Source organism: Pristiophorus japonicus, chromosome 17, assembly GCF_044704955.1.
Source record: "Pristiophorus japonicus isolate sPriJap1 chromosome 17, sPriJap1.hap1, whole genome shotgun sequence".
Taxonomy (NCBI): domain Eukaryota; kingdom Metazoa; phylum Chordata; class Chondrichthyes; family Pristiophoridae; genus Pristiophorus; species Pristiophorus japonicus.
This window is the reverse complement of record NC_091993.1, coordinates 63242440-63258090: the sequence shown is the minus strand read 5'-3', so window position 1 is coordinate 63258090 and position 15651 is coordinate 63242440. Positions and strand designations below refer to the sequence as shown.

Sequence of the window (15651 nt, the reverse complement as noted above, 5' to 3'; positions counted from 1 at the left end):
GCAATTCATTGGTATTAGACATCTGAGTTACGAGCGGAGATTGCAAAATTTGCAAATGTTTAAACTGGAGAGGAGAAGGCTTAGGAGTGGTCTTACACCAGGAATCAGAATCCTAAGGGTTATAGACAAGATAAATGTCAATGCATTTAACAATCACAGATTATACACCCTCAAACTCAGAAGTAGGAGGATTAAAAAGACAATTTAGTTTCAATTACTTTTCACAGTGGATGGTGAATGTATGGAATGAACTGGACTGCCCAGTGGAGGTTGATTGCATTGGCAAAAATCAATGGATAAGTATCTAGGGTTACAAGAAGGTGTGTGTGATGTGATATTCCTTAGAAACTGGAACTGGCCAAGATGGGCAGCAATGGTCTTTTCTGGGACCGTACATTTACATGTTCACAAGTTAAACAGAAACATTAAATTCTGAAGAGGTCTCCGATCAAGTTGAATTGGAGACACCAACGGCAGCAGAGCATAAAACAGGGAGGGGGGGTGGGTGGAGAGAAACAGCGCCGACCTGATTGGAGACACCAGCAGTGGCAGAACCTTTCTCGATGTATTTGCAAAAAAAAACGAGGAGTGACGTCACATGACAGCAGGTAGGTGATTAGTTGGTGAGTATGAAGGTTTTTTTTCTCTAAACTAGGGCAATGGTTTAAACTAGGACCCGAAAACTATAACACACTGTATTAAATTTATAGCTTAACTAGTTAATATAACTATAAATAATCACTGAATAAAGACCTTAATCAATTAAATAAATAAAAGTAATGTTAAGATGTGGCAGAGCAGATTGTGTGTCTGGACAGTTTGTGGACAGCAAGATTGTCCCGAGCAAATACGTCTGCAGGAGATGTCTCCATCTTGAATCTCTCTGGCTCAGAGTCATCGAGCTGGAGACACTCCGACACATATGAGAGAGGGAGGAATTTCTGAACAGTTTTATTCAGAATACAATCACACCCAAGGAAAGCACAGGTTTTGAGGAGGTCGTCCCGCAGACACTGGTCCTGTCCAACGATGTACTCGCTACCCTTGAGGACAGGAGACAGACTGCAGGGGTGGCAGTCAGCCACAAAGCTCAAGGCTGTCCAAGGGTGAGGAGAGAAAGAGAGCAGGGCAAGGGATATCACTCGGTGGCTGGAGAGGAACCTGGAAAGGGAGGGGGTAAATCCAGTTGTCATGGTCCACATGACATAGGTAGGAACAGAGAGGAGGTCATGCTGAAAGAGCATCAGGAGTTAGGGTCCAAGTTATAAAGCGGGACCTCAAGAGTAATAATGTCTGGATTATTGCCCAAACCTCGTGCAAATTTGCATAGAAGTAGACAGATCAGGAGAATTAACACGTGGCTGAAGGACTGGTGTGCGAAAGAGGGGTTCCTTTTCATGAGACACTGGCACCAGTTCTGGGGCAGGAAGGAGCTGTACCGATGGGACAGGCTCCACCTAAACCGGGATGGGAACCGTGTCCTAGCGGAAAGGGTAAATATAGGGAGGTGGCAAAGGCTTTAAACTAGAAGGGAGGGGGAGGATCTACAAGAAGGATCTACAAGTAAGCAGCCTGAAGATGAATAAAACAGAAGAGAGCATAGGAAAGAATAAAGGGAGCAAAGAGTGTTATAGAACAGGAATCTAAAAAGATGGTTAAACATAAAATGAGAGGAAATCCTATTAAAATGAGTTAGACTGTACAGCAATGCACAGAGTGTCCAGAATAAAACAGAGGAGCTGGAGGCAATCATGGGTGGAGGAACCAAACATATTGGGGTTACTGAGACATGGCTGCAGAAAAATCAGGACTGGGATTAAAACATTGCAGGGATAATATATTTAGGAAAGCTAGAGGGGGACAAAGGGGAGGTGGAGTAGCTGTATTTATTAGGGATAACATGATGGCTGTAGAAAAAAGGGACACAGCTATCAGCAAGACAAAATAGAATCCATATGGATAGAGATAAAATAAAGGATGAATCATGAATAGAAATTAATAGGTTGGATCTACTAACCATTGCAGAGATGTAGCTGCAAAGTGACCATGCTTGGGAACTTAATATTCCAGGATACTTAACTTTTAGAAGAGATAGGCAAAATGGAAAAGGTGGAGGGGTAACCCTAACAAAGGATGGGATAAAGACAGTAGAGGGAAATGACCTTAGTTCGGAAAATCAAGAAGTAGAATCAGTTTGGATGGAGCTAAGAAACAGCAAGGGGCAGAAAACATTGGTGGGAGTTGCTTATAGGTCCCCAAACAGAAGTGGTAATGTAGGGCACCGTATAAACCAGGTCGTTTGAGGTACATGTAACAAGAGTAATACAATAATCATGGGGGTCTTTAATCTACACAGGCTGGGCAAACCAAACATGCAGTAATAGTGTGGAGGACGAATTCTTGGATTGTATACAAGATGGTTTTCTAGATCATTATGTTGAGGAACCAACTAGAGAACAGGCTATTTTAGATCTAGTATTGTGCAATGAGAAATGGTTAATTAATAACCTTGTAGTAAAGGGGCCTTTAGAGAAGAGTGACCATAATATGATAGAATGTTACATTAAGTTTGAAAGGGATTGAGTTAAATCCAAAACTAGGGTCTTAAATCTAAACAAAGGGAACTACATAGGTATGAAGGGAGAGTTGGTTAAGGTAGATTGGGAAACTTCATTAAAAGGTATGAGGGTAGAAAAGCAATGGATAGCATTTAAAGAATTAATACATAATTTACAACAAACATACATTCCTTTAAGGCACAAAAACCCACAGGAAAGTGGTCCAATTGTGGCTAACAAGAGAAGTTAAAGATAGTATTCAATCAAAGGAAGGGGCTTATAATGTTGCCAAAAAGAGCAGTAAGCCTGAGGATTGGGATGATTTAGGAATTCAGCAAAGGAGGACAAAGAAATTGATAAAGGGAAAATAGAATACAAGTGTAAACTAGCAAGAGACATAAAACAGATTGTAAAAGCTTCTATAGGTATGTAAAAAGGAAAAGATTAACAAAAGTAAATGTGGGTCCCTTACAGGCTGAGACAGGATAAATTATAATGAGGAATGAGGAAATGGCAGAGAAATTAAACAAATACTTTGTATCTGTCTTCATGGAAGAAGACACAAAACACCTCCCGGAAATAGAGTACCACCAAGGGTCTAGCCAGAATGAGGAACTGAAAGAAGAGTACTGAAGAAATTAATGTGACTGAAAGCCGATAAATCCCCTGGACCTGATGGCCTACATCTTAGGTATTTGAAAGAGGTGGCTATAGAGATAGTGGATGCATTGGTTGTCATCTTCCAAAATTCCATAGATTCTAGAATGGTTCCCACAGGTTGGATGGTAGCTAATGTAATCCCACTATTCAAGAAAGGAGGGAGAGAGAAAATGGGGAACTACAGATCAGTTAGCCTGACATCAGCAGTAGGGAAAATGCTAGAATCTATTATTAAGGAAGTTGTAACAGGGCACTTAGAAGATAAGAAGATTGGGCAGTGTATGAAAGGGAAATCATGTTTTGACAAATCCGTTGAGTTTTTTTGAGGTTGTAACTAGCAGAATAGACAAGGTGGGGGGGAAGGGCAGTGGATGTGGTGTATTTGGATTTTCAGCAGGCATGCGATAAGGTGCCACACAAGAGATTATTAAACAACATTAAGGCTCATGAGATTGGGGGTAATATACTAGCATGGATTGAGGACTGGTTCTCGGACAGAAAACAGGAGTAGGAATAAATGGGTCATTTTCAGGTTGGCAGGCTGCAACTAGAGGGGTGCTGCAAGGATCAGTGCTTGGGCCCCAGCTATTCACAATCTAGATCAATGATTTAGATGAGGAAACCAAATGTAATACCTGTATATCTAAGTTTGCTGATGATATAAAGTTAGGTGGGAACGTAAGTTGTGAGGAGGATGCAAAGAGAATTCAAGGAGATATAGACAGGCTAAGTGAGAGGAAAAGAACATGGTAAATGGAATATAATGTGGAGGAATGTCAAGTTATCCACTTTAGTAGGAAAAATAGAAAAGCAGAGTATTTTTTTAAATGGTGAGTGATTGAGAAATGTTGGTGTTCAGAGGGACCTGGGTGTCCTTGTACAGGAATCACTGAAAGTTAACATGCAGGGGAGACCGCACCTGGAGTATTGTGTACAGTTTTGGTCTCCTGACCCAAGGAAGGAGATACTTGCCATTTGAGGAGTGCAACGAAGGTTCACCAGACTGATTCCTGGGATGGGGGATTGTCCTATGAGAAGGGATTGAGTAGACTAGGCCTATATCCTCTAGAGTTTAGAAGAATGAGAGGTGATCTCATTAAAACATACAAAATTCTTACAGGGCTTGACAGGGTAGTTGCAGGGAGGGTGTTTCCTCTGGCTGATGAGTCTAGAACCAGGGGTCACAGTCTCAGAATAAGGGATCGGCCATTTAGGACCGAGACGAGGAGAAAATTCTTCACTCAAGAGGATGGTGAATCTTTGAAATTCTCTATGCCAGAGGGATGTGGAGGCTCAGTCGTGGAGTATATTCAAGACAGAGATTGATGATTCCTTTAATATTAAAAAAAATCTAAGGGATAGTGCAGGAAAATGGAGTTGAGGTACAAGATCAGCCATGATCTCATTGAATGGCACAGCAGGCTCGAAGGGCCAACTGGCCTACTCGTGCTCCTAATTCTTATGTTCTTATCACACTAATAGGAGTACTCTACAGACCACCTAATAGTGGCAGGGAGATGGAGGAAGAAATATGCATACAAATTAGGAAAATAAGTTAAAAAAAAACAGAATAATCATGGGGGATTTCAACTACCCCGTTATTAATTGGACAGAAGAGGTAGGTAAAGGGGATAAGGAAATGGAGTTCCTATAATGTGTACAGGACTCCTTTGTAACCCAATATGTAAAAAGCCCAAGGGAGGATTCGCTATTGGATCTAGTAATGGGGAATAAATCAGAGCAGATAAGGGAAGAAAAGTAGGGGAACATCTAGGCAATAGTAACCATAATATCATACGCTTTATAATAGAGAAGGACATAAGCATGACGAAAACCAGGGTAATAGATTGGAAAAAAGCTGATTTTGAGGGGCTGAGAATAGAACTTGGGAAGATAAAATGGGCAACAATATTAGCAAATAACGATGAAGAAGAACAATGGGAAACATTTAAAACGATGTTCAACAGAGTGCAGGAACAATATATTCCGCTAAAAGGAAAGAACAAACTAAACACTAATGGGACTCCATGGATGAATAAAGACATAAGGGAACAATTGAGGGCAAGGAAAAAGGCATACATTAAATACATAAGACAGCAGAGGAGTGCACGATAAAAGAATACGAAGAGATTAGGAGAAAAGGCAAAAAGAAATTAGGAAGGCAAAGAGGATCTATGAAATTAAATTATCAAGGAACATAAAACAAAAAATAGTTAAATATTTTACAGGCACATCAATAAAAAAAATGGAAGGTTTGGATGGGAATAGGGCCATTAAGGGATAGACAGAACAATACCACAGGGAGCGATAGGGAGATGCCAGAAATATGAAATCATTATTTCGCTTTGGTATTTACCAGGGAGATAGAACAGGTGGCCATGACATTGGATGATGAGATAAGTAATGAGATAAGTGCATTTAAAATTAAAATAAGGGGATATATTAAATAAACTAATCAAACTCAGAGGATAAAACCCTTGGTCTGGATGAATTGCATCCATGCATTTTTAAATAATCTAAAGAGATAGCAGAGGCATTACTACACATATTTAATAATTCGTTAGGAAAAGGGTGTAGTGCCATAGGACTAGCGGATAGTTAACATAATACCTATATTTAAGAATTGGATAGAACATGTCCAGGGAATTATAGACCAGTCGGCTTAATATCAATGGTAGGAAAAATAATGGAATCCCTACTAAAGGAAATAATGAAAGAGCATCTAGTAGCGAAAAGTATAATAATGAATAGTCAGCATGGATTTCAAAAAAATAGCTTGACCAAACTTAATGACTTTTTTGAAGAGGTAAGAGAGAGAGAGTAGATAATGGTAATTCAGAAGATGTAATTGATCTTGATTTTCAAAAGACCTTCGATAAGGTACCCTAGAATAGACTAATGAATTAGATCAGAGTCAGGGGACAAGTAGCAGAATGGATCGCTAGCAGGCTTCAAGTCAGAAAGCAGAAAGTAAGGGTAAAGGGTAGCTATTCACAGTGGCAGGTGGTGGGTAGTGGTATTCCACAAGGATCAGTGCTGGGACCACTGTTGTTCACAATTTGCATTAACGATTCAGACTTTGGAATCAAAAACACAATTTCTAAAGTTGCAGATGATACCAAATTGGGAGGGGGGGGGGGCGATAGTCAATACTGAGGACTGCAACAAATTACAGGACAACATTAATAAACTTGCAGAATGGGCAAATAATTGGCAAATGAAGTTCAACACATAAATGCGAGGTATTACATTTTGGTCGGAAGAATGGGGGGGGGGGGGGGTCACTTATTACTTGGAGGGTGCAAGTCTAGGTGGGGTAGAGGAACAAAGGGAACTCGGAGTACAAATACAAAAATCAATAAAAGTTGCAACACAGGTTAGCAAGGCCATAAAAAAAGCAAATCAAGCACTAAGGTTTATTTCTTGAGGGATAGAATTGAACAGTAGGGAAATAATGCTAAACCAGTATCGAACCTTGGTTAGACTGCACTTGGAGTACTGTGTAGAGTTCTGGTCGCCACATTATAAAAAGTATATTGAGGCACTGGAGAGGGTGCAGAGAAGATTTACAAGGATGATAGCAGAAATGCGAGGGTATACAGATCAAGAAAACATGAACAGGCGGGATCTCTTTTCTCTTAAAAATAGGCTAAGGGGTGATCTAATAGAGGTCTTTAAAATTATGGAAGGTTTTGAGAGAGTGGATACAGAGAAAATGTTTCCACTTGTAGGGAAGAGTACAACTAGAGGCCATCAATGCAAGATAATCACCAAGAAATCCAATAGGAAATTCAGAAGAAATTTCCTTACCCAAAGAGTGCTGAGAATGTCAAACGCGCTACCACAGGGAATGGTTGAAGCGAATAGCACAGATGCATTTAAGGGGAGGCTGCTCAAGCATGAGGGAGAAGGTAATAGAAGGTTATGCTGATGAATTTAGATGAGGAAAGACAGGAGGAGGCTCGAGTGGAGCATAAACGCCAGCATGGACTGGTTGGGCCAAATGGCCTGTTTCTGTGCCGTATATCTTATGTAATCCTATGAATTATAGCACACAAGGTTCCAATTTGGAAGCAATACATTACTGTCAAAAGAAATTTGATGGGAACCAATGTGTACAACTGAGGTTCATCCTTGACCCCCCCCCCCCCCTCAGCAGCAAGTATATTCCTTCTGAAAAAACACTGCCTTCACAATCACAAGTTAGCAATGTAATTGGTTCAACAAGTCTTCTCATGGTTACATATTTAACTGGGTGTGAAACACATCTTCCAACTATTTTTGGTGACCGTTTTAAAATCCAAAAGGTCTTTTGTTCTCAGCAGGTGAAGGTGCTGACTACGTAAATAGGCGCAGAAATACAATCGATTAGATTTCATGTTTTCGGTGTCCATTGTTAAAGTTTTTAGTTGAATGTGTATAACCAGGCAAGTGTATACTCAAGGAAAGCTTTGGTGACAAAAATGTATGCTTTAATGGTGGGGTTAGGAAGATGGCCTTCTCTTTCAGTTTTTGTTGTTTCGAGTATCCGAATGTCTAATACGTCAACAAATCCTTTAAAATCATGAATGTTAGCTGCCCATCTCACATCAAATGGATATTAATGTTTCAATATATGGCATTTACTAGTTTTTCAGATAATTCTAAATTATACATCTTTCAAGTCGGGGTACGAGAAAACTACATCGGGTAGAATGCTATTTCGGAAGAGCTTTCACAGATGTCCTGGAGGTTACAGACTTTACAATTATTTAGGGAAAATAAAACACTTAGCTTCAGACTATTAAAAGCTCTGATTTGAGTTTAATATTTTGCCCATCCAAAAGAACAATGGCATAAAACTATATTTACAGCAGTTTACAAATTACTGCAAAGCAAGGTAAATGATTAATAAAAAGGATCCGTATTCTGTATTCTAATGAAGATTGGAACCTCCATCTGTACTAGTGCCTGCTTTAAAAGGCTGCTTCTTGTGCAATAGTCCATCTTTGCATCACCTTTACATAGATCAAAAATGTTGATATTTTAGCCATTTCTTTGCTCTGGTGTCAGGCTGCAGCAGTTACTGCAAAGCTCTGAACTGAGTTGTTTTGTGACAGAGCTCAAAGCTTCTTAAGATAAAGTGGGATGTGACTTAGATTGCCTCCAGGGGTGGATCCTAATCCTGCAGCTGGCGGTGTACAAAATTCAAGATATCTTTATATAGAGAATCAAATGAGATTATCTATGTATCTACAAGTGAATTATGCCATTCCAGTAAAATAAGTCCTTTTGCTGAGCATCAAACTTCTGTATATTGCACATCAAGAGTGAGCACAATTGTTATGGTTATTAATTGCTGATAAAAATCAACATCATTCAATGCAAGTCTTAAACAATGGTGACAATCAAAGCTGAAACAATACAAGTGGAGAATAGGCTGATTTGGACTTGCAAAGAAATTATGCACTTTGGCAAAGGGCAAACTAAGTGTAAAAGCACAATCTGAATGGACATGGATTTGTTGCTTTTTTAGGCAGTGAACAGAAGATAGATTTGTATTTTTATATACCCCTTTCATGACCTGAGGACACCCCAAAGCACTTTACAGCTAATGAAGTTTTGAAGTGTAGTCACTGTTGTAATATAGTACAGCATTGTGGACAATGAATCCTCATTTAAAAATGTTGTTTGAAGAGCACCTGACCAAGATGGCCCCACGTGGCAAGAAGCTCAGATAATTTCCCAAGGTATTTTCTCTCTCATGATGATGCCACTCATTTGCACATGGAGGTACAGCAAAAAAAAAAGTTTTCTGCTGATGTGTGTGTTTAGGGTAGTCGCATATTAGGCACACATTGAGGGCGATTTAAAACATTGAAAATTTCTTTACAAAGAATAAACGTAGAATTTTACTGTTAGGGGGAACCATCTTTTTGGGCAAGGTGGTGGAAAGAGAAGGAAGAGCATAATACACAAAGCAGACACAGTAAATAACCCAAATAGTAGCTATATCTTGGTAAATCTAGGAAGAAATGCTCCAGCAATGTAGAAACACTTAATTTGTCAGTCAGAATTTATTCTGGCCACCGAATAGATTATGTACGGCAAGTATTGCAGTGAAAGTTACCCAATAGATGTTATTCAATGGATGTAAAAGTCAACTGAACTATCTAGTACACTACAACACTCAAGATATTGCCATGTTACTTCACTTCTCTTAACTTTACTGGGATTGTCTAATACCATGGCTTCACAGAATCGTGTTTTTATTTTAAAAAACATCCTCTTTCCCGGCACCGCCCCCCGAAAAATAAACCTACACTCTACACCTAATTTCTAAAGCTTGTCATCAAATGGACAATTCTAGGTGCATCTCTGGTAATCCCTCGTTAAAATATAAAATCTAAGTTTGAAATCAGGATCTCAGGGCTCCAAGGAGATCTGCAATACGTACTGGCACTCCGTGAGCCATCAGAGTGTTAGGGTTCATGATGGTGACCAGCTGATGCAGAAGGTCAGGCTGGGATTCAAACAGCTCAGGCGCCAGTCTCTTCATAACACTCTCCAGCTGTTCTGCCACGTATGCTGGTGCTCCATACCATGTCTTAGGCTCTCCCCTAATTAGTTTTAAAAGAAAGTTAGAATCCATGAACTTGAGATTATTAAGCACTGTACTGTTTATGGAAAACTAATCAAAACTATGTAAGTAAACTCTACCAGGAGTGTAGTTATTAAATTACTGATAGGTGGCAGTAGGTTTATGAAATCATTTTGCAAGATCAACTAAGTGTGTAGTTTACATCTGGTGTGCACAGCACTAGTTACATTTGTTGCCCAACATAGTGAGGGAACCCAGTCTAACCCAACACACAGTGAGGGAACCCAGTCTAACCCAACACACAGTGAGGGAACCCAGTCTAACCCAACACACAGTGAGGGAACCCAGTCTAACCCAACACACAGTGAGGGAACCCAGTCTAACCCAACACACAGTGAGGGAACCCAGTCTAACCCAACACACAGTGAGGGAACCCAGTCTAACCCAACACACAGTGAGGGAACCCAGTCTAACCCAACACACAGTGAGGGAACCCAGTCTAACCCAACACAGTGAGGGAACCCAGTCTAACCCAACACACAGTGAGGGAACCCAGTCTAACCCAACACAGTGAGGAAACCCAGTCTAACCCAACACACAGTGAGGGAACCCAGTCTAACTCAAGATCGTACAAATTAAAAGCAAATAAACCTGCCAATACACAGTAGTCAGTATCTGTAGAGAAAAATGATAAGGCGATGTTTCGGGCCGAGCCCTTCAGAACTACAAACTGAAAGATAAACGAGCATGTTATTAAAAAAAAAAAATCACAAAAAGGGGACACAGGAGAAGAACAGATACTCCAGAGGTTAATGGACTGAATGACCTGCAAACCAGTTCTTGTTTTAAAGCAAGGCATTCAACCCACTAATTCCTCTAATTGCAGAATGTGTTTTTCTTCCTCTCCCCTTTTTCCGATTGAATTAATACAAGCAATTTATCTTGCAGTTCTAAAGGCTTCTGTCTGAAATGTTGACCAGTCATTTTTCTACTTTTGTGGACTGTTTTGCTGTGTATTTCCAGCATTATTTTTAGTTTATAATTATACCAGCTTTGGATCTGCAAACTAACCCCTACAATTTTACCCATTATATGGCTTCAGGTCAAGACAGACAGAGGATCAAAGCCACAACCAATTGGCCTCATGGCTCCTCACCTGCGAAAGGAACCCAGTCGGGTGGTTACAAAGTGGTTACACTGGATTTAAACCCCGTTTGTAACCACTTACACTCCACATCCCTTAGAGGTGGAATTTTTACAAGCTGGTCTCAAGAGTTGTCTAGTGAGGACATGGATGGCATAGTCTGTCCTGGAGGGCATTAGCTATTCCCATATCTCATACTGGAAAGAATGATTGCATGAAGGGCAGAGAATGAACAAACAGGTTTAAAGGTGACAGACTAAATGACTATTTAATTATGGGTGACCTACAACAGCTGCCATAATTATTATGCTTAAAGTAAATATGTAGAAATTTGAGAAAAATTATTTTACTCTAATTTATTTAGTCGGGTCTACCATGCTGCTACCATCACAAACCAGAGCTGATGTCACCGACAGACCACAAAACTTAATCTGCCCTTGCTTTCAATGCCAAGCCTATGGTATCAAATGGTGCAAATGAAAGTTGCAAAATTATATTATAAGCAATCACATTCTGTAAGCAATCAATGGTTAAATCACAAATTGCAATAACAAAATATTCACTACCCAATTTGACTGTCCATCAAGGTACCATCCTGCAGTTTGACCACAACTGCTAAACAGGATAAGAGATTATTCAATCTATCAAAGCCCATTCCTCAAGTACCCCAACTCCCCCATTGAGTCCTATTTCACCATTCCCCCAATTCACACATTGAAAGCCATCCCTCCAGTGCCCTAACTCTCGCACTGAAAGCCAACCCTCAGTAACTGACATTCATTGCCTGCACTTGTGAAGTTGAACTTGTTTATATTCTATTACTGTGGTTACACATGTAAAACCAATTGGAAACTTTTTGCACTTATTTTAGTGTAAAGGGTACTTCTTGAAAGCAAGCATGTTTTTCTTATTTGTTACTTCGGTTCATGTAACTTACAGCTGAGGGGGTAAGATAGGCAAACTGCCTACAGGTTCCTTCTCAAATGGCTTAAACAAACCATGTTCTGATTGGCCAAATTTGGGAGATTCGGAATTTTGATGGTAAACACACAACAATTGCACGTCAGTATTCTAATGAAGCCTGTAAAACAAAATCTTTACTCTGAGCTTTCACAGGAGCATTAACTACCCAAACACTCTGCATCCAGCTCCATTTTAAACATCCCAAAGGATTTTTCTATCTCACCAATGAAGCTCTCCCCAATATTTATCTAAATTTAAATTCATGTCCTTTACGCCCATTTTCCTACCCTTGTAGTAACACTCGAGGCTTGCTTAAATGTATACCAATTAAAATTTTACATCATGAGAATTTACTCAGCTTCTCACTATCTTGTAGATTTCAGTATTTCCTCAGCTTATTAAAAATTCTTGGGATGCGGCTAACACTGGTAATGTATTTATTGCCCATCCCTGGTTGCCCTGATGGCATTAAGAGTCAACTAGAGTGTGGGACTGGAGTCACATGTAGGGCAGACATGTAGTGGCTGTAGGTTTGTTTCCTTGAAGGAACAGTTTTTTTTTTAAAAACAATAATCCACAGATGTTATGCTCATTGTCTGGTGCCAGCCCACAAGTGACCAGATTTTTGAATGGTAAGATTTAAACTCATACCTTTGGTCTGGTACACTAGCATTATCATTAGGCTACTTCTCCTACAAGATCTGTTACCCTTCTCTATTTTTCCCATTGCATGCATTCCTTTTATAGCCCAACAAGCCACAGGTGAGGTCTAGCTGACTCATGGTAAAACCTCAGCTTTACCACTCTAGACTTGTAGTATACTCCTGTTCCAGTTGTGCATCTCACCAGTCTATTAGTTTTTCAAAAATAATTTGCCTTGTCACATGCTCAGACATGGTCTGCACAAAAATATGGTCATTCCCATTTCTGCCAAGTGTCCCTGTGCTAACTTATGCATACTTTTTCAAGCAATGTTAAATACGTACGATCAGTATTAACTTTGCCATTTGTCTGTGCAGTTGCAAAACTGAGCTAAATCCTGCAGATCTGTAGCCTAGTCCTCTGTCTCCATCATTCTCCATATTTTAGTGTTGACAGCAAATTTTTCAAGTTACCACTTAGTATCTAGATCCAAAAGCATCTAGCTCTGTCTGGCATTACACTCAAGAATACTTGGCTTTCAATTTTTAAAAATAATGTCTTATTCAGTCCCATGTTCTATTCCAAATTCCTCTGGCTCTTAGGCTTTCACATGGAAGTTAGCCAAAAGCTTTCTCAAAGTCCAAATAAATTATAAAGGAGTTCTACATACTGCCCCTCAGTAACATCTTCCGAAAACATGTCAGGTTTCACATGAAAACAGACGACACACAGTTCTACTACACCACCACTTCTCTCAACCCCTCCACTACTTCCATGTTCTCAGACTGCTTGACGGACATCCAGTACTGGATGAGCAAAAATTTCCTCCAATTGGGAAAACCAAAGCCATTGCCTTAGAACCTCACCGCAAACTGTTCCCTGGCCACTGTCACCATTCAATTTGTCTTTTAATCTCTCCTGCCTTCCACCCTATCACAGACCTTCCTTTTTGTTCTTTCCTCTCCTCCCCCTTTCTCAGCCTCTGTACTTGCTTAAAACCAGTTATATCTCTCCAGTTCGGACGAACGGTCATCGACCTGAAAAGTCAACTCTGTTTCTCTCTCCACAGATGCTGCCTGACCTGCTGAGTATTTCCAGCATTTTCTGTTTTTATTTCAGATTTTCAGCAACCGCAGTATTTTGCTTTTTCATTATTTTGTTTTGTCAGATTTGGTATGCTTTTTAAAAATCCCCTTCATTCATTACAATACCCAACTTATAGAAATATGCATTGGTGAGCACCATTTACACACCTAAGCATTTCAGCTGAATGCTGCCTTAAAAAAATACTGTGGGTCTGTTGATGACATCATAACATTACCCAGCATGCTCAGGTGCATCTGACAACTATTTTCTGAACTTTGCAATAAAGTATGTACTATAAGATAGTTTGGAATGTTTATTATAAAATTATAGTTTTGGTAAAGGCTAAAAATAATCTTAAACTATCTAAATAAAATATTCTCCTCACGCTCCACCCAGAGTCTCTTGGGAAGGAAGGTCTTGGCGCTGCCAACATGTAACCCCATCAATGTATCTAACAAGCACTGAGCAATCTGCATTCTGTTACTCTGCATTCCACCTGATAGTCAGTTAATTCTTGAAAATTGGATAAAAACCTTCTGTTCTAGAGTTCAAGTGTAACCAAAACTTTACTGCACAGCACTCAAGGTGCATAGATCCAAGTTCTTCAAGGCTACAGTAACTACGCATATTTCTTCTTAGAAAACAAGTTGAGCTGTAATGACCAAAGCCTTGATTATTTATGTTAGTGACTATCTCTCACCAGTGCAGATAATTGATTGAGTAGCTCCAGTGATCCTCAATGTGCCAGCAGAAGGAGGAGAAGCACATTCCCACGTAGAGCCACGGCAACTTCATCCCACAGATATCTGCACTGACATGTGTCAGGACCGAAGGTTCCAGCACAGGCATATTGTTTAAATTCCATCCTGAGTCAAAGTACTCCTGCAAGTAAAGGACACAAAAATGCACCACACTTCAGAACTGCAGTGATAACATTTAAATTCAAAACACAACTTTCTGGAACTGCACAGACTTATTGCAGTAATGTCTGTTCTATAGGATGTACCATAGTATCAGCACCACTAGCTCTTAGCTTTGAATATAGACTCAACCTCTTCAACATCCAACGACTAGATTATTTCACTGTAGCCTTAACAATTAACTCAATCAAAGACAAATTCCAGATGAGGGAGTCATGTGGCCCATCTACCTCATTCTTCCATTGGAACCCATTAATCCCATCACAGCATTCAATTGCCTTTTCAACGACCTATGTTTTTGTCTCCACTATTTTACCTGGAAGACCTTTCTAGGAATCAATAATCCTGACCAGTTCTGAACTTGCCTTTTATTAGTTTGTACCCATGTCCTCTTGTCTTGTAGATGTGGTTTAACTTGAAACAATATTCAGGATTAAACCTTCCTATTCCAGATACCCCGATAAGATCCCCTCATTTACTTCCTTGCAAGAAGGAAGATTGTTAGGAAAATTCTAACATTTTGTCACAATGCACCAGCAGACACCAGACAGGCGCAAAATGACTTGTGCACCGAGTGAAATCTGGACTCTAGATTTTCATACTAAACAGGTAAAGACCCTTTGGTCCATCCAGTTTGTCCAACAGAATTGTGATACCTTATGTCTCAATATATGCACACTCTACCCCACCCGAAACTTTAGAAAATGATGAATGAATTTTGGTAGATAATTGTGAACAACTTTTGCATTACTTTTGTATTATGGTGGGGGGGGGGGGGGAAAACCGGTATTTTTCCAACATTAAGTTTGGACACTTGGTGTAGTTCCCTGCTCTGTGTGGATGATTAAAATGTTTTCCAGTCGATAGGATGATAGCACTTTAATATAGTAAATGTTAAAAATACAGGTGCGCCCCCCCCCCCCCACCCCTCACAATAATACAAAAGTAGCGCAAAAGCTGTTCATAGTATCTACCATCATTTATTTATCACTTTCTAAAGTTGGTATCGTGTAGAGTGTGTGCATATTGAGACACAGGTATCGAACTGTGGGGGACAAATTGGATGGACCAGAGGGTCTTTACCTGTTTCATATGGAA

At 39.8% G+C, this 15651-nt stretch overlaps 1 protein-coding gene across 2 annotated transcripts in view; it reads right to left on the bottom strand.

Annotated features, from left to right (window-relative positions):
- The window catches only part of LOC139227764 (lysine-specific demethylase 5B-like), a 202829-nt gene that overhangs the window by 95296 nt on the left and 91882 nt on the right, over nt 1-15651 (bottom strand). For both annotated transcript variants that reach the window (XM_070858770.1, XM_070858771.1), the window contains exons 12-13: nt 14334-14515; nt 9655-9817 (exon numbers count right to left, since the gene is read on the bottom strand). In XM_070858770.1, coding sequence (XP_070714871.1) covers nt 9655-9817; nt 14334-14515 — 345 coding nt within the window. The remainder of the gene's footprint in view (nt 1-9654; nt 9818-14333; nt 14516-15651) is intronic.